General features: G+C 52.4%; 8 protein-coding genes across 8 annotated transcripts; 3 read left to right on the top strand and 5 right to left on the bottom strand.

Moving 5' to 3' along the window:
- Positions 1-2,658: 2,658 nt before the first annotated feature.
- On the top strand, positions 2,659-4,545 carry LY79DRAFT_512193 (MYND finger; the record flags this gene model as incomplete). Its single annotated transcript, XM_060554344.1, has 1 exon — positions 2,659-4,545. The coding sequence occupies one exon, from the start codon at positions 2,659-2,661 to the stop codon at positions 4,543-4,545; it is 1,887 nt and encodes a 628-aa protein (XP_060415847.1).
- Positions 4,546-5,651: 1,106 nt separating this feature from the next.
- On the bottom strand, positions 5,652-7,438 carry LY79DRAFT_548321 (eukaryotic rRNA processing protein EBP2-domain-containing protein). The gene is made up of 3 exons (XM_060557388.1): positions 7,009-7,438; positions 6,246-6,948; positions 5,652-6,184 (listed from the first exon to the last, which is right to left on the bottom strand). The coding sequence occupies exons 1-3, from the start codon at positions 7,306-7,308 to the stop codon at positions 5,853-5,855; spliced, it is 1,335 nt and encodes a 444-aa protein (XP_060415846.1). The 5' UTR covers positions 7,309-7,438; the 3' UTR covers positions 5,652-5,852.
- Positions 7,439-9,905: 2,467 nt separating this feature from the next.
- On the bottom strand, positions 9,906-10,524 carry LY79DRAFT_588921 (cyanate hydratase; the record flags this gene model as incomplete). Its single annotated transcript, XM_060560973.1, has 3 exons — positions 9,906-9,927; positions 10,005-10,444; positions 10,498-10,524. 3 exons carry the CDS (start codon positions 10,522-10,524, stop codon positions 9,906-9,908), a joined length of 489 nt encoding a protein of 162 aa, XP_060415845.1.
- A 1,160-nt stretch (positions 10,525-11,684) lies between these two features.
- LY79DRAFT_668352 (uncharacterized protein) lies at positions 11,685-12,889 on the bottom strand (the record flags this gene model as incomplete). Its single annotated transcript, XM_060563515.1, has 2 exons — positions 11,685-12,600; positions 12,651-12,889. 2 exons carry the CDS (start codon positions 12,887-12,889, stop codon positions 11,685-11,687), a joined length of 1,155 nt encoding a protein of 384 aa, XP_060415844.1.
- A 110-nt stretch (positions 12,890-12,999) lies between these two features.
- Positions 13,000-13,904, bottom strand: LY79DRAFT_123815 (uncharacterized protein). Its single transcript, XM_060550785.1, has one exon. The coding sequence runs from the start codon at positions 13,761-13,763 to the stop codon at positions 13,110-13,112; it is 654 nt and encodes a 217-aa protein (XP_060415843.1). The 5' UTR covers positions 13,764-13,904; the 3' UTR covers positions 13,000-13,109.
- Positions 13,905-16,734: 2,830 nt separating this feature from the next.
- Positions 16,735-17,779, top strand: LY79DRAFT_511912 (uncharacterized protein; the record flags this gene model as incomplete). Its single annotated transcript, XM_060554317.1, has 2 exons — positions 16,735-16,775; positions 16,828-17,779. 2 exons carry the CDS (start codon positions 16,735-16,737, stop codon positions 17,777-17,779), a joined length of 993 nt encoding a protein of 330 aa, XP_060415842.1.
- Positions 17,780-18,146: 367 nt separating this feature from the next.
- LY79DRAFT_658081 (uncharacterized protein) lies at positions 18,147-24,618 on the top strand (the record flags this gene model as incomplete). Its single annotated transcript, XM_060562718.1, has 3 exons — positions 18,147-18,460; positions 18,822-22,204; positions 22,333-24,618. Exons 1-3 carry the CDS (start codon positions 18,394-18,396, stop codon positions 24,616-24,618), a joined length of 5,736 nt encoding a protein of 1,911 aa, XP_060415841.1. The 5' UTR covers positions 18,147-18,393.
- Positions 24,619-24,955: 337 nt separating this feature from the next.
- LY79DRAFT_511932 (ubiquitin-conjugating enzyme) lies at positions 24,956-26,063 on the bottom strand (the record flags this gene model as incomplete). The annotated part of the gene is made up of 4 exons (XM_060554320.1): positions 24,956-25,299; positions 25,333-25,598; positions 25,652-25,949; positions 26,015-26,063. The coding sequence occupies 4 exons, from the start codon at positions 26,061-26,063 to the stop codon at positions 24,956-24,958; spliced, it is 957 nt and encodes a 318-aa protein (XP_060415840.1).
- Positions 26,064-26,180: the final 117 nt, after the last annotated feature.

The following is a 26,180-nucleotide window of genomic DNA, read 5'->3' as shown; positions in this document are numbered from 1 at the left end:
GCCTCTCAATGCAGGTAACAAATTCTAGCAATGCGTCGCAATCGGCACAGACAGCCCACGAATTTACATGTGGTGGATGCGATCCGTCCGCCGCCGCTTCAGTGGAGATTTTACTCGGGGCGTTCAAGGATAACTCGGGTAGGTAGGTACCTAGGGTAGTTGGGTACCTACTCCGTGGTTTACGTGCAGAAAGACCGGTCGGGGCCTGCTAGAATGCCATCCCTGGAATTGGTACATCAGCGAAATAAGCAAATGACCTGAAGCGACGGCACGAGAAGTTGTGGACGCGGCAAGGACGACGCTAGAAGCCGCCGTAAGTGGCTGGTAACTTTCAAAGACGACAAGGAAATCCGAGTCGACTCAAGGAACAAAGAGGAAATGTGAAAGTGAAAGACAGGCGAGCAGTCCCTGAAGTGAAGAAGGCGGACGGCGGGCGGCGGCGTGTCCCAGGCACCCGGAAAAGAGAGCGTCAAAAGACGGTGAAGAAATGGGAGCGGGAGCTAGGGGAGCAAAACGTGACCACCCCCTTGGGCGACGAAAGAAGCGATTCTGGAGCAGAACCCTTGCTCCTCCTTCGCTGTAGTGACCCAGTGTTAGGCGCCAAGACCCAGCCAGGGCCGCACGCAGCCGATTGTGCGGGTGCGAAATCGTGGACGACGCGACCGGTACCCGGTGGCTTTCCCGATGCGTACCTCTGGTTTTGGTCTTAATCTGTTCTGCCCTGGGACTATAGTAAGAACTTCAAATGCCTAGACGGGTACCCAGGTTGGTAGGTAGGCCATGCTTCATAGGTAGGTACTTTCAAGCCAAGAGATTCCTAGGTAGGTAGATGTCGGCAACAACTTAAGCTGAGCTGGCAACAGCAGCTGGGTACTGTACTGGCTTTCCGTCAGCAAGGAATGGCTACCTAGACAGAACGAAACGTCAGGTGTCGCTCTCTCAACAGCGGCCAGTAGCAGAGGTAACAACAACACGCCTACTGCTTGACAAGATTGAGAATATTTATTGCAGATGAGTCGATGGCGGAAAGGTAAGGCAAAACAATCCAGCAAACTTTTCAAACCACAAATCAAAGAGGGTATAATGAGAAGGGAGAGGGAGGAAACTTGAAGGAATACAATCATTCAATGGCAAGCCCATCAATGATTGGATCGGTCCGTTAGGCTTGGGCTACAGCGGCGTCCAAGATTAATGGTCGTCGCCACTCATCTTTTCATAGCAGGCTGCCATGATCCCGAGAGGAGAGACAGACCCGGGACCTTGAAGTCGTCGAAGCCCCTGAGAATCCCGCCCCCTTCCCCCGACTGGGCGTGTTGCGGCGGCCTTTCCAGTAGCCGTCCTCAGTATCCTCCTCCTGCCACTGATTCCTTAGTACATAAGGTAGGTACCTAGGTACCTAGGCCGTGTCCCAGCCCGCCTGTGTGTGCTGGACCAAACGGCCTACTTCGAGCCCTGTGGTCTTCGGCCTGTGTGCCGTGTGTCGCCCAGTGCGTTGGTTGTTCGCTGACTAGGAAGGTATGCCCTGTGACGAACGAGGTTGCGCCCTGTACGGGTTTTCCTTTCCTTTGCTGCTGGGTTCCAACTGTGTGTTGTTGCGGATGGTGCTGGGCTGAGCCTGGGCTGGCCACCACTGCACAAATCTCGCGTGCGTAGGACGTGCGGACCTGATGCATCCATCATCGTCTGCTTCTCCTCTCGCTCTCTCCTGTCCCGTCTTTCTCTCGCTCCTTCACTTTTCCCCCTTCCCCAACCTCCTCGTCCTTTCCCCCCCCCTCTCTCTCTTGCCCACCCCCCTCTCTCTCGTCCATCCTCATTTTCTCCTGCTCTGTGCGTCAAGCGTCTGTCTGCACTTGCCTTGCCGTTGTCGTTGCATGCCAGCATTTGCTTCCGTGCATTTTCGGCTGCCTTGCCTTCCATTTGTCTCTCGGCTCAGATCTGGGCTCTTGCTGACACTGGCTTTGCTACCTACCTTTGGGTACCGGTACTTGCTATTGGCACTTGCCGCCGCTGCTACTGGGCCATTTCACCGCACTCCTCCGAGTCACGCTTCCGGTTGTCGGTCCTGAAACACAACCAGACCAATCCATCACCCTTCGCCCTCAACCGACCATCTTTCTTGTGTCTACACATCCATCCGCACACCATTCATCCTTCCCCCTTCTACACCTCTCTTTCTACTCAAGACCTAAGAACATCTTCTCCCGCTTCCATTTCCCCCATCAGAGTGACAAGTCTTACGATCGCGACGAAATACTCCAGAGCCCTGCAACGTCCCTTGGCCAGCGCATCCAACCCCTCGCGCCGCACGAAACTAGCATCGAATCGAGACGAGTCCGCTCACGCACGATCCGATCCAATACAACCCAATTCTCATACACACACATAACACATTATCGCCACCCTCGAGCAACCCCGACCCCAAATCAATACTCGCCCTCCCTCTTCCCTTTTCCCTCTCCCTCTTGCACCTTCAAACCAGTGCATTCCTCGAATCTATCGAGCCCGATACTGCAACCACTCCCGCCAACCCTGTCAAAGGGGCCATCCAAGCTGGAAGGGATTCATCGCTCTCCTACCTTTCCACGGCTGCACCGCCTGGCCCCATTCGACCCGAACCACACTTTGGCCGATACATTGTCATATTGACCGCTTCTCAAAATGAGAGAAGTCAACTTCAGCATCCCCAACGTCAATAAGGCGTCGGTCGGCATCACGACCGCCCTTTACGATCGTCGGGCCCTTGACTGTACATCCACCCTTCCTCTTATCAACTCTCTAAACCATCTCGCCTACCTCACCACCTCCTCTGCCCGCATCCGCGACATCCTCACCGTCGATGGCGGCATCGAGCGCTTGGTGTGCATCCTGAAACGCGGCCGCAGTAAAGACATGATGGATATGTGGAAATGGAACCTGGCCTTTCAGTGTGTTGTCAACATTGGTGTCAGGGGCACTGAAAATGTTCGCACACGCGTCGTCGAGGCCGACATGGTCCCCGTCATTGCTACCATCCTCGACAACTACATCAAGGTCACAGAGAAGTGCAGAGACAAGTCCGATGACAAAAGCAAGGACCATCATCATCGTCACCGGAGCCACGAGCATCGCAGCGCCCACAAGGCTCCTTCCTTCACCAACAGATCCAGTCGAGTCGAGGTTGATCAGCGAGCCTCCCGTCGTCAGGCGCCTCCTCCCTCCATCGACGTTTCTGCGACTTACGCCGCGTCCTCTTCGTCTACTTCTGCGGTCGATCAGCAGACCACCGAGGCCACGCCTACTCCGGCGCAGTATCCGCTCGCGTCCTCGGCCGAGCGGCCTGCTTTCCCGGCCCACCGACACCACCACCACCATCACCATCACCACCATTACCGCGCTGCCGAGGCCCGCCATGCTGTAGCATCTCCGCCTCGTCAGACGGTGCAGCCTTTGGCGCCTGCCGTGCCTCCAACGGAAACCATGGAGGGCTTTGTTCGGCCAGTCCGTGACGTCGATCGTCTGGCTTCGATGATGAACTTTGGCAACGCGAACCTGACCTCGCAACCATCCTCCCCTACGACCCCCTTGGCGCCTCCTCAGATGCGTTCTCCTACCGTCCGACCCACATCTGGACTCGCACCCACTACTCGATCCCGGCGCCGCCCTTCCATTCGACACCAGAACTCGACTGTGGACTCGGACGACTTGGTTGGGGATGACGCGCCGTCTGACGAATCTCCTGATGCCGAGATGTCAGGCACTGGCACCGAGCTCCAGACCGCTGTCAACATCCAAGACATCACTATGGAAGAGGGAGACAGCATGCTTGCTGGCTCTACCACTATGGACCTGAATACCCCCACCGTCTCAGAAACTCAGGATACCGGAACTTTCAATATCACGCATCGAGGTCCTGTTGAGACGAGCAACGCAGTTGCTACGACGCCTGCGCCTGTGCCTCCCATCGGCCTTTCGCCGAACCGCCCCACAATGGTCACTCCACCCCAGCCGGCCATCCCCAACGCCAGCGTCCCTCGGTATTTACTCGACCGGCAATTTGTACCCAACGCTCAGATGCTGGCTGCTATGCCTCGTGAAGAGGACGTCTTGATGTCCCTTCAATTGCTTGCGTACGTCTCGAAATACTGCGGCCTGCGGTCATACTTTCAGAAGAGCCACCTAGTTCCTAGACTTAAAATCGGAAAAGAACTTCGCTATCTGGATGGCGAGAATGCTTCGACGGATCAAATCGACGATGAGGAACTAGAGGAGGAGTACTTGCTACCCAACGACTTCAACATCTTTCCCCTCGTGGAGAAATTCACAGTTCGACACCACAGTACAGATATGCAGTATTGGGCTGGCGTCGTCATGAGAAACTTGTGCCGAAAGGACGACACTCGCGGAGGTATTCGACAGTGCGCCTACTACCAGTGCGGCAAGTGGGAGGAGTTCACCCGCCAATTTGCCAAGTGCCGTCGCTGCCGTCGCACCAAGTACTGCAGCAAGGAATGCCAAAAGAGTGCGTGGGCTTTCCATCGACACTGGTGCGTTGCTGCAACCCAGTGAATAACAAGTCACTCGGCGCATCAGCACGTTCGACTGTACCCGGGATACGTCTCCAGGCGTAATGTTTATAATACGGATTCTACGCCCCCACGGGTGGCACTGCATTGCACAGCACAGCGTTTTTTGAAATGCATGGCGTTTCCCTCGATACCACTGGTCTTTCAGCAGCATGTTCAAGGTTGGGCATTGGGTGCTTGCTATTTATGGTGGCAGCACGACTTGACTTTTTCTCATGATGATATATCATCGGCTTCTTTCCTTTCCCCGCACATCACACCAGACAACTGTTCAAGCCGAAAGGGAACACCACAGGTGCCTCTCACTGTGTACATTCCTGACGGCAAGTAAACGCATGAGCTACAGTTTGTCGACGCCGACCCGCCTCGGCAGCATTTGATGAGTGCTCACGGACGGTCTGGTACGCAACAGGCAGCGCACGCTTTTGGTCGCCCATGGCTGACGTAACATGGATGGGCTCAGAAAAGATGCCAGTGTTCCGCCTAGGACAACTCGTGCGATTTATGGACTATCTTTGTGTCGTTGGATTGGCAGTTTTCTTGGTCTTTGGCTACTACTAGACTGGCAAACATTTACAATAGCCGGTATGGTGATTATGGATAGCAAGGGCGGCAAGGTAACTCTGGATCGAGTATCGATCATCCGCCTTCCCACGCCACGAAAACAAAATAAAAAATCAACGGCAGAGGAACCATGGCGGCTTTACCAGACATCCCGGGGGACTTGGTAGCATGGACGGCCGGGAAGGCGCTGGAGCGGTACTCAAGGAGCATATGCCGAGCGGCCGGGGGAGGACCATGTATGTATTGTTATGAGAGTTTACCAGCTATAATGTCAGGATTTATGCGGTCTTCCAAATTGCTTGCTCTTCGCTGTTATGGTTATTGCAAGGCGATGCTCATGACGTAGTGCGCCGTGTCTTTTGCGACAAGCAGTTGAGTCAAAGCCACCGGGGCTGGAGTATGGGCGGGCGCGCTCGTGCGGAAGTTTGGTTGCGCGCCGTCAACCCTTGTTTTGGGACGAAGTTAGGCTCGCGGAGTCGCTATGCTTTGTGTGCACGGCGCTGGGCGCTGAGCGGGCAGGTATCCCCTTGTGGAACAGTCTATTCGGAGTGGTAGAGGCAGTAATCCCAGAGAATGAATGCGTGAATGTTCAAATTAGATATAAACAGAAAACATGATTGATTTCTTCTTGACAGTCCATGCAGCTCGAGGGGTATTTGCTCCTCCTCCACTCTTTTCCCCTGATTTTCACTTGTTCCTCCCCCCACCATTCTCTACAGGTCCCCCTTATTTATTCGACATGGCCTTCCTCCTGTTTTTGCCGGGCCGCTGCTGGGGCTTCTTGCCGATGCCGCCCTTCATGCGCTTAGGGTTGAAGGCGCTGAGGTCACCGGAGCTGACGGCGTCGCCAGACTTTGCGTGGCGCTTCTTGCCGCCGAAGCCGTACTTCTCGTTCTTCTTGGCCCGCTTAGCGTTGACACCGCTGCCGGACCGGCCACCGTCGCGCTTGCCGTCGCGCCTCCCGGACGAGTTGGTGTGGCTCTTAATCTCGTTGTCGACACCGACGTCGAACAGATCGGCCTCGTGGGTGTCGAGGTTGGAAGAGCCTTCTTGGCGTTCTAGACAGATAGTCAGTAAAACCCCAGTTTCTGGTTCAGAGAGTCAAGGAGAGCAACTCACTCCTCTTGAGCGTCTTGATCTTTTCAAGTGTGTCCTTCTTGGCCTTTTGACGCTCCTGCAGCTTGGCGACTTGCACCTGCTTGCCAAACTTCTTGAGGTCACGAAGCTTCCTCGCCTCAGCAGCGGCCTTCTTGGCACTGGCCTCCTCGACGAGTTTGGCCTTGACCTTCTGCATCTGGCCGTCGTCCTTCGCCATCTCGGCAAAGTAGTCGTTGGGGCGCGAGAAGGGCACCCCCTCCTTGATGAGCAAGCTGCGGCCCTTGCGGGCCGCCTCGAGCGACTGCGACAGGAGCGCAAGTTCACGCTGAAGGTCGTCCTGGACGTCGGGAACAGCGTCGGCCGTGGGCTTGGACGAGGCGACGGACTGGTGCGTTGCGAAGGGCACAGCGGACGAAGTGTCGATGCGGATGCGGTTCAGCGAGGCAAGGAGCGCCGTCTTGTTATTGATGGTAAGCTTGGTGTGCGGGACAATGTCTTCCAAGTCTTCCTCATCGGCGTCGAGGTCCGAGAGGGGCACGTCGTCCGCCTCGGGGTCTTCTTCGTCGTCGTCTTCCGACTCATCGTCCTTCTCCTCAACTTCTACCGGCACCTTCTTGGTCACCTTGGTTGTCTTGGTCTTCTTGGCTGGACGCTCAATCTTTTCTTCCATGTCGATCTCGGAATCGGAACCGCTGTCTGTGTCGTCCAATGCCTCAATGTCGAGCTGGGAATGCTGATGTTAGCCGGCCTTCATGGTTGCGAAACGCGACAGGGGAATTGATACCTTATTATCTTCCTCCTCGTCATCTTCTTCCTCCTCGTCCGAGTCGGCATCCTCGAATTCAGCATTCAATGTGATTTCGCCCTCGACAGAAATAACAGAGACGTCGTCGTCATTGTCCTCTCCCATCTCCTCATCTTCGAGATCATCTCCTGCATTGGCACCTTTGGACTTGGCCTTCTTTTCTTTCTCCTTGGCAGCTTCACGGTGCTTCGCCTTGATCTTTCTCTGTTCCTTGACCTTGCGTAGGTCGACGCCCTTCTCGGCCGCCAAGGCGAGCTTGAGTTTAGATTTGGTGACCATGTTATCCGTGTCTTTCTTTAAAGTTTTCTGGTTTATACAAGATCTAAGGAAGAAAGTACACTGGCGTTGGAATGGTTGCGAAAAATGTGTACTGGTTCACCTGTTCCTCGACGGGCAGTTGGGACCAAGGTGGGGAGGGTGCTAGGAAAAAATGTCGATTGAAAATAATTCTGCCGATTCGACGACCCACCTGACCAAGGCGGTCAATGGATGGTGGGGTCTTGTCCTGCATGCGATGGGGTCTGGTTTGGTAAGCAATGATTGGTTACTCTCACTTGCTTCTGGCATACTACTATCGAACTTGCTAATATTCTCTCATCATTCACCTCACACAGACATGCGCTTGAGTTTACTTTTACACACTTAATTTCAAGGCCGAGCTACGATTAAATCTAACCATCTGTGTAGGAGGTGTATTGATCCGTATGAACAAGTAATTAGTCACACCAAGAAGCGCTGAGTATGTCAACCTCCCTTGCTCAAACTGCGGATACATACGGCTATACTCACTGAAAAATACGGGATCCTATGCACTCTCCTATAGATAATCAAGTAAAGCCTAGATTAGTTCTCAGTTCGGTCGGTGACGGCCGGTGAATTCGCATGGTTATATGTCATTTTGATTTTCAAGTCCATAGTTTGTAACATAGCATTCTTCGTTTTATAAACGTTGCGCAAATGCCACACAGGCGCATAAGAAAGCATTCAACAAGAACATGCTTTATTCTCGGTCCAAATATTTCGAAATTGCTTGGTGTCCATGTGCTATGGGGAGCAGTCTGGCCCGCCGTACGATACCTCGTCCAGAGTAACGAGTCCGTCAAGAAGTTATCCACTTTTCGAATTTAGTGAGCGTTAGGAACAAAAACAACTCCGCCACTCCTTTTTCGTCCTTCGTCTATTTCTCTTGGTTTTTATTCTTTGCGTCTTAGTGATGTGGGTAGGGGGTAGGATGGTGGCGGATTTGAACGGGTCCTTCATTGCTTTAAAGCGGAAATGAATCTCCCGGTGAGGAATGTAAATATTCGGGTGGACTGAAGTATATCGATTCCACGCTGGGCCATGTGGCGGGCACAAAGGCTGGGTTCATGTTTTTTTCGGTTCTTTTATTGGGTGCTTCATCCCCTGACCAAGTCCTTCGGACTTTAGTCGTAGCGAGCGAGCGTGACGGGTGAAACGAAGGGAGTCTGTCTCGACTCTATTTTGCTTTAGAGGATCACACAGCCCAGAATTGTAGCTCCACCATAATCCCCTTGATTGGTGTTCTTCTGCGCCGGGGTAGCAGCTTCGCCAGTGCCTGATTTGGGCTTCATCTTGATCTCGCAAAACGCTGGAACAGAATCCATATTGGTGAGTTGAAAATGCGGGCTCAGGATCGCTTCTTGGTTGTTTGTCCGGAAAAGAATAGATGCTGTACGGTGTATGTTGTTTGAAGATATTAGAGAGACTGTGGGAAGACATTCGCTCTTTTATTTCTATCTATCCAGGCTGCTCCTGCATTCCTCATAAGTCATACTCCCAATTAGATATGTACTGTTTCACTATTTCAAGCATATGTTGTGTGTGCCTAGACGGATGCGGCTGAGATCTTTGGCTTTGGGGCCCGTAAGTCAGAGTACGGCATGTCTTTAACGGGCAGAACAATTACTCTACCCGAATCATCCTTTCAGCATCTGGTTACCGCGGTAGAACATGGATGCAAGTGGAAGATGCAAGGGTTCCGAGTAAATAGCAGCCTCTTTGACTGGCCGTCAGAGACACGTAATCGAGTCTTACGACTTCAAACTGTGGCTGTCTCGTCGAGTAGTACATATTTTGCTAACCGCATGCGAGGGCGCACAAGTATGTATGTTTCTTTTGAAGAGATAGTTCCTTTTCTTTTCCTAGAACGTATTTGTTGGGAGTTAACCGTTCACCACGTGGGTCACACTGGAGGGATGAACTTGAAGAGGAGTCCGAAGGGAGAGCCATGACAGCTGAATCCTGTCAGGCCTTTTCTTCGAATCGCTGTTTGTTTGTTTTTTTCGACAACTGTTGAAGTATTTGATACGCCTTCATCTGAATTCCTTTTCGTTGTACGCATTTTCTATCAGTGAACCATTCGTAAGCTGCTCTTCTATGTTCTGGAAATTCTAGCCTTGATGCCCACCCCTTGCAGCATCTTTCAATGATGGCCTGTTGAAGCTTTTTTTATAACATGAGAGAAGGAAAGTCGCCCTTCGCAGTAACGCCTGAGCCAGAGAGGCGGTTGGCGTGGTTAGCTGTAACATTGGTTTGAAAATTGGAGGTGATGCTTTGCGTGTCTAATATTAGCCCCCCCTAAAACCAGACTGCTACAGCTTGAGCAACGACGGCCAACAGTGCTTTGCGTCCTTCTCGCTTGCAAGTCTGCTATTGCAGTGGCATAATAAGACATGGACAGGGGAAACGGCGGAAATTCAAGTCATTGCAGTTATTTATTTTCCAACACTACTCACATCCTATTACTCCATGCGTCTTCCGGCCGACACTGACTGACAAGCAATGGTGGCAAGTGTCGAATCGCATTGCTTCGTGCAGCAAACATGTGCAGACCAACACCTTCTACCTCCCTTGCTCTAGAAGCGGGTGAACGGGAGCCTTCTGCCAGTCAACACAACCTTTCCCAGTTTCCAGAAGCAATAAATGGCTTCAGTGTGGATCAGCAGGGTACATACCATTTACCTTTGAGGGTGATGACGACCCATGCGTTCCCGGCCTCGTCCGTCTCCTTCTCGACATTGGTATTGAAGCATATAGCGCTCATGATACCATCGCCGAACTTTTCATTCATGATGGCCTTGTAGGCGTAGCCGTAGTTCTGTACTATCTCATATAGTCGGTAGATGAGCGGCTCGACAGGCGGCATAGGTCCCGAGCGACCGCGGTCGGGAAAGGCAGTTAGCTTAGGCTTTAAAGACGCGGCATCGATGCCGAGGAGTTCTGAAAGCTTCTCGACATCTTCGTCCGACGCTTGCACCTGGCCATAGAAGATGCCCGCCACAGCAACCTCGCTCCGGCCCAAGTGCTTCGCGATGGCCTCGAAGGTGTGGCCGCTCTGCGCCTTGGCATCAAAGAGGTGCTGTGAGTGAGGGGGAAGGCGGTCGGCCATTGAGGGCTAGCAGTCAGGTCAGCAGGGAACTTTGCCCAAGTGTTGACCGCTTCACTCACATCCAGAGTTGCGAGCTTTCCGGACATGGTGGCTAGAGATATGAATTGAGACCACAATGTGCCAAGTCAATTATCTAATAAGAAGATCGAATTAATGGCAAGTCTGGACTTCGGAAGAAAATTCGTCTGTAGTGCTGGAACGAGTCGGAACAATATGGCAGGCTTCAGATGTGGCTTTTATGAAAGATAGGCATGAGACGTAAGTCCAACGATTCGTTATATACTCCGCAGGTTCCCTTTACGGGGTTGTGCGGATATATCGCGTCCAAACGTCATTCAATCAGGTCACTCAAGGATAATGCGGGGTCATGAGCTCACGGAAACATCAGTCTGGGATGCGTCTACTGTTCGCGGTTGCAGAGGCCGACGCCGTCCCCTACGGAGAAAACACGGCGTTTCGGCTTCACTCATACACAATGGCGCATGTCCATCTCACAAATCCCGAACAAAAGAAGATGACTAAGTCGTTTTGGGATTGATTGTTCATCCAGACGGGTTCCTGGGAATGCACGGAGCTGAGCGGGGACGGCCCGGCCACTGGTGAGCACGTCCAAGGCTTTTCTCGGGCGGATCTGGAGCTACTGGCCTGGTGCACCCCTTGAGTTCCGCCCCCTAAATGTTGTCTAATAGAAACACTACGCTCTATTTTACGCAGTTCCGAGGGCTTTTAGGAGCTGGCTCGTAATGCTTGCCTCTCTCTTTTGGCAGCTATAGAGATAACATATCCAGTTTCTCTGTTCCTTTCGACCGAACTTAATAGTCGATATTCTTCCAAAAAAACAAAATAGAAAAAACTGCGTAAACCATGGCAGACACGAATTATCGCGCTGTGAGCCCACCGCTGGAAGTTGCGGGTTGGCCGACCAATGCTGTGAGTCGCTGCCAGTGCCGAATACGAGTAGTGTCGTCGAGTGGGTATATTCTGTGGTGTCTCGTGGTATCCGTTATACCTATTGCGAACTGTATTGGACGTGTTGACCACTTCACATACTTAGTGGAAGTCGCATTTCCTACAGAGTACTTCATGCGGAAGCAAGACGGATACTTCCGGATGATCTGCTGTTCGGAAACGCTGCGAATGGCTAGGCTGACTGCAACTTAGCCTGAAGCTTCAAGTAGCCGTGGTGCGTTGCGTCGGTGCTGATAGCTCACATGGTGATATGCTGCATCCTCCAGCGTATAATCCGTCAGGCAGGCATCGTCGAATTCGCAGTGAATTTTGGCCATCCTCTGAGGTCCCATTCTTTTTTGGCGCCTTTGAGGTCATCCACGTTCAGAATATCAACGCCTTCCCGGATAAGTACATCCCATATGTGGTTTCTGATGCTGACAGGCCACGCGGGAAGATCCCAGTACCGAACTTTCAAGCCGCGTAGGTGGGCTTCCTTAACCTGATTTCTCAAATTCGTCATTTGCGCCTCTGTCAGGTCCCCAAACCAAACGGTACCGATCGCCTTTTTGAATGAGACACTGGTATAGTACGAGTTGGTAGGGTTAAAATCGTGGCCATCTAATTTGAGAAGAGGGGCGTCAAAGAAGGCATCTCTATAAGTGGAGTTCTCAGTAATTAGCTCGAAAGGGGTGTTCCCGGTGCCGACAACGGTGATAGGCCCGTAATGAATCTTGTCATTGACGACCTTGGTCAACCACCCTCGCTCGCGCAAGGGCTCTAGTTGACGCACCACCTGCGGCCAGGTTTCGGGGCCACCTGTCTTTAAGTCCACGAGAAGTATCATTGTTTGCACCGGATTCGCCTCGTAAATACCCTCGGGCGCTCTCTTAAAGGAGTTGTTGAGGTTCGCGTTGCGTTGTTCAAGTATTCGAACAAGGGGATCGATGTAGAGATTGGTAAAGGTGTTTTTTTCGCGAAGGGACCACTTGTTGTGGCCGACAAAAAGCTCGGTGCCATATAGCCAAACATCGGCCTCAATGCCAATGCAACCTGCTTCGAGCGCGTCGTATATTGGACGTTTTCTCCAGTAATCGTTGTGGGAGTGACAGGGGATGGGCACGACGAGACTCGCCTCTCCAAAGTCCCCGGACGTATGGTCCCAAACTTCACGGGCTAGAAGCAGAACCAAGTTCAAGAGAATGAAAATCAATCTGTTGAGGCATTAGTAAAACCCAAGATATTTATTGACTAAAGAACCTACAGCATAGCCAGCCAGACAGCGCCGCACATGATGAAAGAGCGCTTCCGTGTCCATTGTTTCGGCATCATATGGGCAGGAGGCAGTAAGCCGTCCTCGGAAGTGTAGCTCTCGGCTGGAGTCGGTGGCGCCTCATCTTCAGATGAGTCCCTGTAGCGGGCAATTGTGCTGCTGTCCCGGGACCAAAAAAAACGGAAACGATCGCGGACGGCGTCAATGCCGGTGTCACCCGGGTTAGGCATTGTTGAAAACCAGAGGGTACTCAAGAAGCTTCAGCGCGCTCCAAGTAAGAGGTGATGGCTGTTTGTCCAAACTGGATATTGCGGTGTCGCTGGGCGCAATCGTGGACGGCCAGTAATCTCTTATCGGGAGAACATGCCGTGGCTGCAACTAGCTGATAATTACCTCTGGTATCCTGAGTGTGGCAGAAGTCCGAATGTTGTAACGCGGTATATAAGTCCGTCAAAAGTTGAGATGGAGGAAAGATTTAGGTGAGGGGCCTAAGCAAGGAGAAGGGGGTGGGGGTGGTGGCTGGATTGTGCAAACAAAGAAGGCAGCAACAAAGGTGATAATAATCAAGGGAGGCACCGTTTGCAGAGAGACCGAGGGACGAAGGAGTCGTGGAGAAGAGACACCAAATATAGTAGGAGCTATCGGAGTGGCCCTGAAGCTTGTGTTGCTGCTGCTTGCTTCAAGAGCGAAAGGGAAACCAGCAACAACCTTGTCAGTTGCCGTAAGGTAGGCTCGGGCATGCCTCGAGTCGAGGTGGGCAGGGCGGGATGGGCAAGGCCATTTAAAGGTTAAAACGGCAAGCAGATCCGAGCATGGATAGGGATGACCAGGGGTCGGATGGTTGAGAACAGACTTTTGGAAGAGCCGAGGGGGTCTGAGCGGGACAAGAGCTACACGATGGAGTGTGGACAGTGTCAGAAAAGAAGGATGGGGGTGGGTGATGAAGATGAGGGCAATACCCCGTGCTGTAGGCCGTCGAATATGGCGTGTGGTTCCAGAAGATGTGATTTGTGTGTGTGTGTGTGTGTGTGTGTGTGTGTGTGTGCGTGTGTGAACAATAAGCGTGTGAGGTACAAGTGCGTGTTGCCTGGGTGGTTGGTTCATCAGCGACTGGCGGCGCAATGAAGTATCTTGATGGAGAGAAAACAAAATGTGTTAATGCTAGTCAGCCGACGGCACCTTCAAGCATTTCCAACTCACCCATGTGACTGGCAGATGGTGAGGGGTGAGTCGCTAAGAAACTCTATCATGAGCTTAGCTATTCCAAAGACGGGGGCGGGGTGCCCGAGGGAATGTCTCTGGCACCTAGGCCCGGGATGAATGAATGCGACTACGAGGATGAATCTGAATGTAGAGTACGGAGTACCTGTTGTAGGCATGCAGAGGTTATGCGTGCGTGTATCACATCCCTCAGTCATACGCAATACACGAGCAGACGCATCGTGTCAGGGCTTCAAATACGTGCCCCAAGGCAAGCAAACCTGGAGAGACGCCCGAGGCAAACAAGGCCCCTCGAGAAAAGTGAGGCCAGTCAGTCCCAGAAGAGGAGAAACAAGCATGGGTGGAGGCTTGCGGGAGCGCAGCAAGTTCCTGTTGCCGTTAGCAGCAAAACAAGAGCCCCGAACTAAGGTTAGTCGGTACGTCTCCCAAATCACCATCGTTGTGCCGGAGTGCCTCAGTCGAATGGCGACAGGGGGTCCATCGGGGCCTGGCCCACAAGGGAATCCCCTGCCCCTCCACCGGCATGCCCCGTACGAAATGCCAACCAAACGATTCGTGGTGTCTGCACGGATACAAGTAAATGCGTTTCCAGCCCCTTTCCCAAGGTTTTGAGATACAGGGATGGATGTGCACCTATAAGAGAAACATGAGGTGCCAAGACAAGTCAGTGCCGCACGGGAGTGCAAGTGATTGGGACTTTGGACGTATTGTGCTACGTCCATGCCTGGAAAAGGGAGGAATAACAAGATGAGAAGGGAAGATGTTGAAGAAAATAAAAAAATTAAAAAAAGAGAGAGAGAGAAAAGCACAGGGGCCAAAGAGGAGCCCAGGTACGTCTGGACCTCTAATTAAGTCTAGCAGATGCACCTTCTGCCACCGATACGAGTCTCTCAATGGTCTATCGTATGCCGTCTCGTCTGCACCTGTTCCCGGCCATCGTGTCCCCACGTGGCCCGTGCCAGCGCTGCCTTAACCCCTTGTGGAACCACCCTGTAAGGTGGGGGGCACGTATGACATACTTGAATGAGTTGGGTCTCACATGGGTACCGGTATTTCTCTCTTCGTTCTCCCCGCATCGCCTTACGCTAACATCAGTGAAGCCATTGCTGTCCAGGCACGTGGCGCAGCTCATAGGCGGATAAACCATCCAGATCGACACCAAGCGCCTCCCGAATCCCTTTCTTTTCCATATACCTTGTCTGTTCGCGCGCACCACGTCACCAAGTAGATAGGATACAAAGCGCTGTACTGTGCTCCCCTGCGGTGTTTTCCACTGCATCACCGCTGGCTGATGAGCAGTTCACGTTGGCGTCGCACCGGACCACACTGGACCATCCCCAAAATTCCTCCTAACCAAGCGCTATGTACTGTGACCCTAGGCCAGATTTGACTATTGCAAATGTCATCACCGCCTTGCGCTCAAAATGAACACGGACACACCGACGGTTGGCGACGTCGTAGTCGTGCGGCACATCGTCTCAGTCGTCCAGCCAGAAACACCAACCAGATGCCATTCAGTCACAGGTTTGTGAGCGGGTGTGTCTACGACTCGACCTGGCCGTTAGCCGCCCGATTGATCCTTACAAAGTATTCGCCTGAAGGAGACGAGAGGAACGGAATGGTCAAGGCGAATGAATACGTACGCAAACTCATTAACCGTCGACACTGAGACACACCCGAAAACGTCCTTCAGTGTCACATATTCAGACGATCACAATTGACTTCGTCCCCTCTTCGTCAACGGCCGTTTGATAACACCGACATGCGAAACGAAAAACCCTACTAGTTTGACCACTGCTACAGTATTTCTTTGTTTTGTTTGAGACCGAATCGCGTCTCGCTGCCCTTGCCGCGGCTTCGACATGGCGGCGTCTCCGTGACTGACCAAAACGATTGAGCCTGAAATCACTTAGCATGCTCCACCCTCACCAAGTTCGTAGAAGTACTAGCTCTTTGCCACACTTCACTTCCATTCCCTTGGGCATTCCAGCTTTTGGAACCCTGCTGAGTCGAGCAGAGCAAAGTACCTAGGCATTCGCCCTCGGGGGTCGAACAATGCTTAGGCAAATAAATGTGTTTCTGGTTTTTATTCTGGTTTTTATTGTGAATTTTTTCTAATAAAGTGTCTAGATACCGCAGAGATGAAGTGAAAAACCACTGGCAGAAAACTTGAGGAGATTGAATCTCTGCAGGCAGGTGCCTCGGTCTCGAGCAAAGTTTCCAAGCCTCTATCGGGATAAAGCCAGTTCATGTCCTGTAACTGTCATTCATCAGGTGCCAAGATGCCAGATTGTGGGATTCCCGCTTGTGATCAACCTCGACTGTGGATCGGCTCTAGGGTCCTTGCATCTAATCCCCGCACCCGGGGCAGGAAAAAACTGACCACACTCTAGTTCTCTCATACCACTAACCAAAACATTAGCAGTATATCAACAAACAATTCAACATTTATTAGATAAATACTATCATACAAATAAATCTGATTCAATGCAAGGCTGCTTTCTCTACCATCAAGTATGTTTTCCCTCCCAGTCAGTCACTTATTGTAGCTTGGCCGGCATCTAATCTAGATTAAATGTGCCCCGCAAATACGTACACTACTAGTACATAGTAGACAGACCACAGGGAGTTGATTTCATTGAGTGGGACAAAAGTCGAAATGAGAGGGACACCCTTATGCTATCGGACTACTTTTTCTTATCGGTGCTGACATAATCCAAAAATTTCAATAGTTCCCAGATCACCACTAATCGTATGTATCGCAACTCGCATGCCCGCCTCAATTCACTGGCGGAGCTTGACAGCGACTGTTTCCTTGACTGAATAGTTCAGTTACTGGTAAAGTCACTCCAAAATGCCTCACAAGCACACAAGAAGGGACCACGATCCCGCATCGTAGGTTCGGCCTGTTCCGAACAATATGACCAATGCTGACTCTTCGCTGCAGGTTCGATCTTCCTCCATCGCAGATCGCGAGACCGTTGCCCGTGCAACAGAGAAGTCGGAAAGCTCTGGCTGCTGCCGCTGCGAAAAACGGAAAGAACGGAAAGAACCCAAAGACAGAAAACGATGGGGTCAAGAAGAGAAAGAGTCGTAGCAAAGACGACGACGCCCCGAGAGCGTTCAAGCGCCTAATGGCGCTGGCATCCGGCAAGAAACAACGATCCGGCCTCGATAACGGCGAAACATTGAATCAAAAGAAGAAGGCGGCCAAGAAAGCCGCCGCCGCGGCCGAGAAGAGAGACGAAGCAGGTGGCCATCCCGATAAGCCGGAAGTGCCAACCATCCGTCCGGGCGAGAAGATGTCAGACTTCTCGGCGCGTGTCAACGCTGCTCTGCCGCTGGCTGGTTTGGTCAACAAGACGGAAAGGGGCGGAAAGGATCCCCTTGGACTTAAGGTCTATAAAACGCGGAAGGAGCGGAAGATGCACAAGCTTTACGACCAGTGGCGAGAGGAGGAGCGAAAGATCCAAGAGCAGAAAGAAGAGGAGATGGAAGAGATTGCCGAGCGCGAGCTGGACGAGGAGATCAACGGCGGTACTTTTGGCAACTTTGGTCAGACATCCGCAGCCTTCTACGAGCCTGGCCAGGACGGCAACAAGAAGAAGAAGGGCAAGAAGGGCAAGGGCGCAGATCGCGAAGAGGACCCCTGGGCGGTGCTTAAGAAGATGCGCTCAGAGGCCAAGGTAGGACTTCATGATGTCGCGCAAGCGCCTCCAGAGCTTCACAAGGCTGGACGAGATAAGCTCTTGGTACGCGGTGCTGCAGTCGATGTATCCAACGTGCCAAAGTCTGCAGGGAGCTTGAGAAGACGCGAGGAGCTTCAGGGGATCCGAGACCAACTGGTCTCATCATACAGAAAGAAGAGGGAGGAGAAATTGGCTCATTTAGCTACTTAAAACTTCTACTTCCAATACATAAGATACCCGAAGTAGTACTCTGCATTGTCGAATGAATCTGGTGTACACAGCTTAGTGCGCTGCTAGGTTTACCGTTCTTTCTTCCCAAAGGTACCTGTATATCTAGGTAGATATGCCGAGTGATTTCGAGGCACAATCGGAGTTTCAGGTCCGTGCCACCGATCGCAGCAAAAGAAGACTGACCACCGATACAGCGTCGTACACATTAACTTTGGAGCACCAGCCACAATGTTAGCCACAATCTGGCCTCAGCTGTCTCAGTACCTCTCCAGTGGCGAGCAGATAATACCTAGCTACCTAGGTAATGGTCCCCGTATGGAGGTCCTGACGCTGCACCTGCGTGCTGCCACTACGTCCCCTCTCTCCACCGAACCAACCCAGTAGAACTCGCCCCCGACCCAAACGCCAAAGAGGGATGGGTGAAGGGGCACAAAAAAACCCGCCAGAGATTTCCGACCAGCTCCGAGCACCATTTTCAAAAGTCTCAGGTTCGATTATCCCTCGTCGACCCTTCACGCCCAACTTCAGCGCATTTTTTTTTTCTTCCATTAGGCCGTCCACCCAAGAATGTTAGAACTTTACCGACGGCCACAATGTCTCGCGACCTTGAGCGATTGATAGAGTCACTCATAACCGACATTTCATGTTACGGTGACCTGGGTGAGTGAATCCTGCTGCTTCACTGAGCGAAAGAATTTGCTCTCATTTTGGCTTCAATTTCGTCCCCCGTCCGCATTAGCATTAATCTGCCTCTCGATTATGTTGTTACAAGTGCAAATAACTATCGCAAAAATCCATTGCCTCTTCCATCTTCAGGTTCAAGAAGCTTGGATTTTCATACTTATTTCTTATCTGGTACATGGCTTCGCTTGCTGACAAGAGACGATAGGATGCACTGTGTCGCATGTACTTGAAGCACTTCGCACGTTCTACAAAGATGCGAGCCTCCGGGAAAATGTATCGGCGGCTCTCCCCTTGAAGTCAACGCCCGCAGAGTCAGAACACCTACTCTGGTCGATAGCCTGGGACTGGCTAAGAGCAAGGAAGGATATCTCTGTAGGAGCGAATCGAAAATGGAACCATCTAGCTCTATCCGATGTCCTTGCTGTGCCAGACCCCGACTCTGAGGGCGGGTCAACAGCGCCTGGTATATCGGGAGAAGCCCCAGGAGCAGCGCCGGATGGTTCTCAGCCAAAGGAGCCATCTCAAAGTATCACAAGAAACGATTTTCCGCGGAAGCGACCCCGAATCTATGTTGCCGAGGACCGTATGTGGGAAGCCATCGCAGGACACGCGCCCGACTACCGAAGAGTCCCGAGACTAGAGTGGATGGCCTTAGTTGGCATCGCATCCACGAAGCAGCAGGGCATTTTGCAGGGCGATCTAGGTCGACTTGTAGGCCAAGACAAACGGTCGTTGCCCAAGAGAACAGACGCGCTCGCCGACAAAGGATACATCTCGAAGCGCACGACTCTTGTCAGGGGCACCAAGACGAGCAAGATGTGGTTAACGCGCTTTGCCCCTGCCCTTCCGACAAACCCGCTCAAGGCGGCCGCCAGCCTGCATACAACAGTTGATATGTCTCGGGATACTCTGGCACGCGATTTGGAACCCGTCCCATGGCGTGATAGGTGGAATGGGGATTCAGTTGACTACATTTCTCTTGCCCAGACAATCATGGCTGTCGTCAAGGCGTTCGGAATCATCAGGTATCACGACCTACGTTGCAAGCTGGGCATTCTAGGTTTGAGATGGCAGATGAAAGTGGCAGCAAAAACCTGCCGCTTTTTTGTCCAGACTGGGGCTGTCCAGTACGTAGGTGCCACTTTATCTGGCAAGCTCTTTAAGGACTGTCTCAAATTCGACCACGACCTTACGCATGAAGACTGGGCAGCCTATCTTGCTACAGGCAAGCAGAAAAACATCTCCTTCTCACCTGCGGACTTGGGCGATGCGGACCTTGGGTCCGGTCTGGCAGACACGAATGTGAATGCCGATTCCTCAAACCTTGAATCTGGTCTCCGTCGCAACACTAATAAGAAGCACATCAATCCACAGTCCAGCTGGTTGCCAGATAAGCCTCTGATTACAATCGTTTTCGATAACATCTCGGCTGCTGGCGCTGCGGGTCTCTCCAATAAGCAGATAGGAGACTCTACGCTGGGATCGTCATTCCGGAGGTATTTGTCCTCAATTTCTTCGACCGTCTCTCTTCCAACACAACAGCCCAAACATCTGAGGCACTTCCAAGTAACGAGCGAGATGCATCGGAAGGGCAAGTCTCAGCAATATCGGTATTTTGCAAGGAATTCGCAGCAGGCTTCTACGATAATCGTTGCTGAGGAAACAGCTGATGGAGAAACCGATGACCATTCCATGGCTGACGCCGTCCCTGGTGATACTTTCGCAGCACTTTTCACAGATCCGGCTCTTCTCCCTGACACTCCTCGAGCTGCCGGTGGCTTGGCAGCCCTTGCCCATGTTTCCGGTAGGGGGCTGAATGCCATCTCGAAGAGAAAGTCTGAGGTATCGGAATCGTCACAAACCAAAGAAAGCCGAGGAATGGGGCCTCATTGTTCGAAACGGGCGAGGGTATCAGAGCAGGCCGAAGATGGTGTCATGGTCGATAGTGGCTTTTCGCGAAGGGCCAGTTCAGGGCACGAATCTGGATCAACCCCTCCACTTTCTATCCGTCGCGGTTCAAGAAGACAATACGCTGAAAAAGAGGCGACATCGTTGATGATTACCCTCAAGATGGATCCCTCTGCATTGTCAAGTATTCTAAGAGTCGCAAAGACGAAGGACGAAGTCGACACCTCTTCTGACCCCGAGAAGGTCATCAATACTGAGGAAATCACCGATACTACACACACTACTTTGGATCAAGCTATTCATTCGTCAACTCTATTAGCAGCAGAAACGCCTCCAGGGAACCCCTCAACTGAAGAGGCCACAGTTTCAATTGACGCTCTAGCAGTTGAAGAGTCGATTGTGGTAGCTTCTTTGCCTTCAGGGGAAGATGTGGACATGGACAATGCTGAGGGCATGGAAGACAGCCTGGTTGGAGAGTCATCTGCAAAACGCGGAGGACGCCGCAAAAAGAATCATGCAATGAAGTCTTCGGGCCGCGGTCGCTCCAAGGTCTTCAAGTGCGACAAGTGTGGCGGAACGTGGAAAAACGACGTTGGTATTAAGTACCATCTTGAGAAATCGAAGACAGCCTGCAACCCAAACTATATCCCGCCGCTATCCGGACCTCCTGAAGCTCTGTTTCCAACAGCCAAACGTTCCACACTAGCCAAACGAGCAGTCGCCGTTCCTCGGCAGATCCAGTCTCGCCACTCAAAGTCGTCGGCTATCGCTGGAATTCCCAATGATGATGATCAGGATATAGAACAAATTCCAGAGGATTCAATCTTGGCGATCGATTCGGCTACTAGCATCAGTTCTGCCAGAGGCAGAGTCATGAGACGCTCTGGAGTAGGATCTTCCAACAGATATTCAGAAACCAGGCAGGGGGCGAGGAAGGGCATGATCAGACAACGTGGGAGCGCCAATTCCGTCTCGTTTCCAAGTCCGCACTTATCTTCAATCCGGGCGTCCATGAGCGGGTTAATTGATATCGCTGCTGGGGGAATTAGAGACGTGCCATCAGAACACATGCCAGTCCAGCCAGCCTTTAAGAGGTCACGGGCAGAGGACGCCACGAACTTTGACGACACACATGCCTCTGTGGGGCGTTATAGACAGTCATTCGCTGGAAAGGATGAGTTTGAGCAGCCGTCTCCATCGATGCACAAGAGAACTCATGGCAATTCTGGGCCGAGAGACTCATATTCAGGCTCTGCCAAGCCACGCTTTGGGCGGCACACCAATCAGAACTCCAGGACGGTAGCAGTCGGGGAAGCACCCTCGTCGGGAATGAGCGGTTCCCAAGTCGCGCACGCTGAAGCACTGAGGGCTAGTCTTGATGATAACGGTGTTCTATCGGAGCTCGAGATCATGGAGAGGACCCTCTTGTATATCCTCCGTGCGAATGGCGGAGTTTTTGCCGGCGGGCAGTCATTATGGTACGCTGTCATGGCGATGTGGGAAGCTGCGTTTCCTGTCGAAGAAGCTCCAGATCATCAACGTTATAAGGATGCTCTGGCCAGATTGGCCAAGAAGAAGCAGGTAGTGGTCAGCACCCATGCCTTCAAGGACTCGAGAGGCATGATGGCAAACTACCAGCTGATTCGAATACCTGGAGTCGAAGCATCGTCCCCAGCGGGTGTAGCGATGAAAGCCAACATTGTTGCTGAGCATCCAGGAGTTTACACGCCATCCGCCTTTACACCTAGGTCAGGGCTTCCCGAAGAGCATAAGCACGACGTTCAGCCTGTCTTTTCCAGTCGCAGGAAATTGGTACAGGGGATTGAGGTTCTCGACGCTCCATTCTATGCCACCAAAGCTGCCAATGAAAGACCAGTCACCCCCCTGAAGGCATCCAAACCCCCAGGAAGCGCAGGAGAAGGATGGTCACGAAGGAGCAGCTTACCCACGCTGAGGACGAAGGCCCTGATGGCAAACGCAGGAAAGACATTTTCCGTATTTTCATGGATGGACGGGGGGTGGCAGGTGACGGGCCTTCCGCCTTGCCGGAAGACGGGAAGCCTGGCTTTTCTCCTCGACTCGTTTTCCTAAGTCCCAATACCTACTTGGAACGAGAAGTTTCAGAGGATGTTCATCAGGCATTGATACCTGTTCGGCCAGATCCAGAGCCGACGTATCCCGCAGCATTGGCGAAAGGTAGCACCATCAACGACCATAATTTCGCATTTGCTGATGCCGATGTAATTATGGGCAAAAATGGCACCTGGCCAATTTACGACGACAACTTCTTTGAGATGAGGGACCGTAGCCTAACGATTGCCGGTTGGATGCCGGACTCTCGATGGTTCTTGAGGCAAAACTTGCCCCAGAATCTGACCGAGATGATCAAGTGGCGCGGTCGGCCCAAAGCCAGCTTCACTAGCAGCAGTCAGTACTCCGAATTTGCCGAACAGGTCGACGCATGTTTTGACTGGGAGCTGTCGACCGAGGGAATGAAGCTTCTTCTGGCCGAGTCGATTGCTCCTGATCACATATTTATCAACCATGGCGTCGGTGACCTTCCATGCGAATGGGAGAACCCGCCACTAGAATGGGATCCTGCGAACCAGCTTAGCCCATCTGCCCTGTTCGACATACAAATATCAGAACAGACGACGACAGCGACCGACCATCTCTGGGGTGGTGAACTTGGTCGGCAAAGAAGGCGGAAGCGGCGACAGAACAAGCTAGCAACCGAGCCAAAGGAGCTTGTCGTCGGCATCGATTTGAAAGTCAGAACGCTTATACCGCTTCCTAGGGATATGGATCTGAGGGACGTATCGAAACGCAATGCCGGGCTTGATGAGACGAATGAAACCATTTTAATTGCAGCGTTTGTTGTCACGAGAACACTGTTAGGGGGCGCTGATCGAATTATCGAATGGGGTCTAATGATGACCTTGTTCCCTGACATGGCACTTAGCGCTATGCGGCGATTCTGGTCGAAGGCTCGAAAGGACCGGGGCACATTCATCAACCAGCTTACGGAGCGATTCCAGGTCCAGTTCATCTCCGCCTATGAGAACAACGTGTTTCCACCCATTGATTTCGATAGCTATATTGATTACGATTGGCTGCGTTTAATCAAGTGGACGGCTGGCCTGATCGAGGATTCGCAAGAACTACCAGCCAACAAGGCTGCCCTGGACCGGGGTTATTCTCTGGGCTCGGCATGGACGGACGTCACCGACTGGCGAGACGACTACTACAACTTCCAAATGTCCGTCTTCAACCGATTCGAGGCGGCAACTTCCCGCCCAGCAACCTCTTTCGTGGACAGGAGAGACGAAGAAATAGAGTCAAAAACAGAAACTGACGATCTTGTCACCGCCATGTCATGGCTACGCTCTCTCTGTTACACTCACCGCGATAGGTACGCGCCTCAGGATATCAGGAAAAAAATGGCGAGCATTGGGGGCGGTAACGAGGACCGCATTCAGTCCTTACTCGAGCAGGCGGTCGAGATCCTTCAAGGTCAGGGTGTGATCACGGATAGCAAGCTTAAGGCCCTCGAGGGCCGACCGTACCGCCTCACAGAGACATTCCTGCCGCGGTTCATGAAGTGGACTCACGAGGTCAAATTTATCGATGCTGCTAGGTTCAAGTCTCAACTTGACGGGAGCTTCCGGCGGGGCGAGAAGATTCGTATCCCGTACGTGTTGAAAGATGGCGAGGTCATGGCCATGATGAACCTGCAGGCCAATGGGCGAGTCATCATCACCACGGTGGATGTACCTAACATCCCCCTTGGTTTCGATCCCGGCAACTATGAAAGCAGAAAATACCCCAAGTCGTACTACAACTTTGGTCTGGAGATCGCGCCGACCGATACGTACATTTACGACGAGGACCTGGACATCCTTCGGCAGGCCAAGAACGACAAGCCTCTAAGGGAGAACCATAATCGCGCGATACCGTTGTGGTCTGACTTCTTTGGAGAAATGAATATAGACCGCTGGTCTCAGGTTCTTGGTGCGGTCGCGTTTGTTATCGCAACACGGGGACCTCTGGATGTTCCGTCTGTTTGCGCCGTGCTCAAGCCATACTTGCTGGAGTTCGAGGTGCAAATGGTGTTCGACTGGGGAAGGCGCAACGGTGTGTTGAAGGGAATGGCACATGGAGTAAGCTGTACAGTCGGCGAGTGGTGGTGGCTACTGATTGGAAAGCAGCGAATCAGTGCTGCATAGTTAGTCCGTGCTGTAGGACAAGATTCGAGGATTCAAAGACTTCAGCAGGTGTCTAAAATAGCTGGATGTTGTGCCAACGGGTGGTTCGCACGGCGGCCCTCGTAAGGATAAATCATTACCACAAAATATCGAGTATCAAAGCCTTTGATATGAAGCTAGTGAACATGCTGAAAACAACAATCAAACGCCAGCAAATAAAGCAAACATCATGCCCGTGCTGTCCACCAGGCAGGCTTCGGTGGGAAAATGTGACCCACATCCCATAACAGCAAAAGGAAAGCAGAATAATGACTAAATCAGGGGGAGAAAGGGCAAAACAGCATAACCGGCCCTTCATCTACAAATCAAGCAGAGCCTTTAAAATCATAGCCAGTAGAAGAACGACGAGTACGACAATCGCTCGATCAATCCAGAGCGGCACGCCTTCATCGTGCGCACGGGCAGCCGGAGGAGCTTGCTGCCGCACACCAACATTCGGAGCCGGAGGCAGCGAGACCGTCCTCGTAGGCGCTGGAATTCCCTGTCCCGGACGAGCGGGGGGATAAGATGGTGCCGAAGGTTGTGGAGACGACGCCGTCCTCGCCGCTGTATTTATCTTGGGCACCGTACGAACGAAACCCTCCGCCAGCTCGGCGCTTTCCATCTCCACCGCTTCAGTCCTCGGTGTTGAAGCCTCCGGTACTACAGTCGCTGTGTTTGGCGATGCCTGCCCACCTCCCGAACCAGTCTCAGTCTTGCTCATTTCGTCCTTGTAACCCAACTTCAGTTCTGATGGGATCTCAACTTCGGCCGTGATTCCGGACGAGTCGGCGTTCGCTTTGGCAGCATCTTCACAGTCTCGAATGATTTCAAGGTTCGTTTTGGCGCATGTTGGACACTTAAACGTGTGTGATGCTGTGGCGTGGCGCTTTCTTACGGCGTCGCTTGTCTCGAGACCGCCTAGTTGACCTTTGGGGTCCGTCTCCATGAAACTGCGTAGCCTATTGTTCGTTAGTCGAGGCAATGCTCGGATGCGACAGGGACGATGGCTTACGCTACAAGTGCCGTCCTCACACCCCAGGCAGGCTGCCATGTCTCCTCGTGGTGACCGCTAATACTCAGGCAGATCTCGCGGTTGGTCTCGAATCGGCCGCTCGGGGTCAGGAAGCGAAAACTTGGCGGGCGCAGGGGGTAGGTGGGCGGCAGCACAATGCGGCCATGATAAATGCCTTCGCTGTAAGACGAGTTGGGAGGACCTCGGAAGGTGAAGTGCCATTCAAACAAATCTGATTCTATCGGGGTAGCTGTGTAATCTGGCGATGGGGAGCTGGAGAGTTCTTGGGCCTCGCGTACTGGATGAGCCAACAGGTTAGTCAGGCATCTGAGTGAAGTAGTGGAGTCTGCAGGGGATTCTCACGTATGCGTCGTATTGTAGGCGACTTGGAGTTGAATTTTGGAGTTGTCATGATGGATGATTGGGTGGTGAAGGATCCTTTTTCGAATGGCTCGCTTCCAAGGCTGAGAGGCCGGTTTTCTGACAGAGTGACGAACAAGAGGATGGTAAGGTTTGCAAAATGACAACG

The sequence above is a fragment of the Colletotrichum navitas genome (genome assembly GCF_030913465.1).
Source record: "Colletotrichum navitas strain CBS 125086 chromosome Unknown LY79scaffold_18, whole genome shotgun sequence".
Lineage (NCBI taxonomy): Eukaryota > Fungi > Ascomycota > Sordariomycetes > Glomerellales > Glomerellaceae > Colletotrichum > Colletotrichum navitas.
The sequence above is the reverse complement of the archived record's forward strand: the minus strand, read 5'-3'. Positions and strand labels throughout refer to the sequence as shown.

What these genes read in the sequence shown, in the direction of transcription:
- LY79DRAFT_548321 (XM_060557388.1), bottom strand. Translation starts at nt 7,308, where the DNA reads ATGGTCACCAAATCTAAACTCAAGCTCGCCTTGGCGGCCGAGAAGGGC. An exon ending in ACGAGGAGGAAGATAATAAG is followed by an intron (nt 6,949 to 7,008) that starts GTATCAATTCCC and finishes CAGCATTCCCAG; the next exon opens with CTCGACATTGAGGCATTGGA. An exon ending in GATCAAGACGCTCAAGAGGA is followed by an intron (nt 6,185 to 6,245) that starts GTGAGTTGCTCT and finishes CTATCTGTCTAG; the next exon opens with AACGCCAAGAAGGCTCTTCC.
- LY79DRAFT_123815 (XM_060550785.1), bottom strand. Translation starts at nt 13,763, where the DNA reads ATGAACCAACCACCCAGGCAACACGCACTTGTACCTCACACGCTTATT.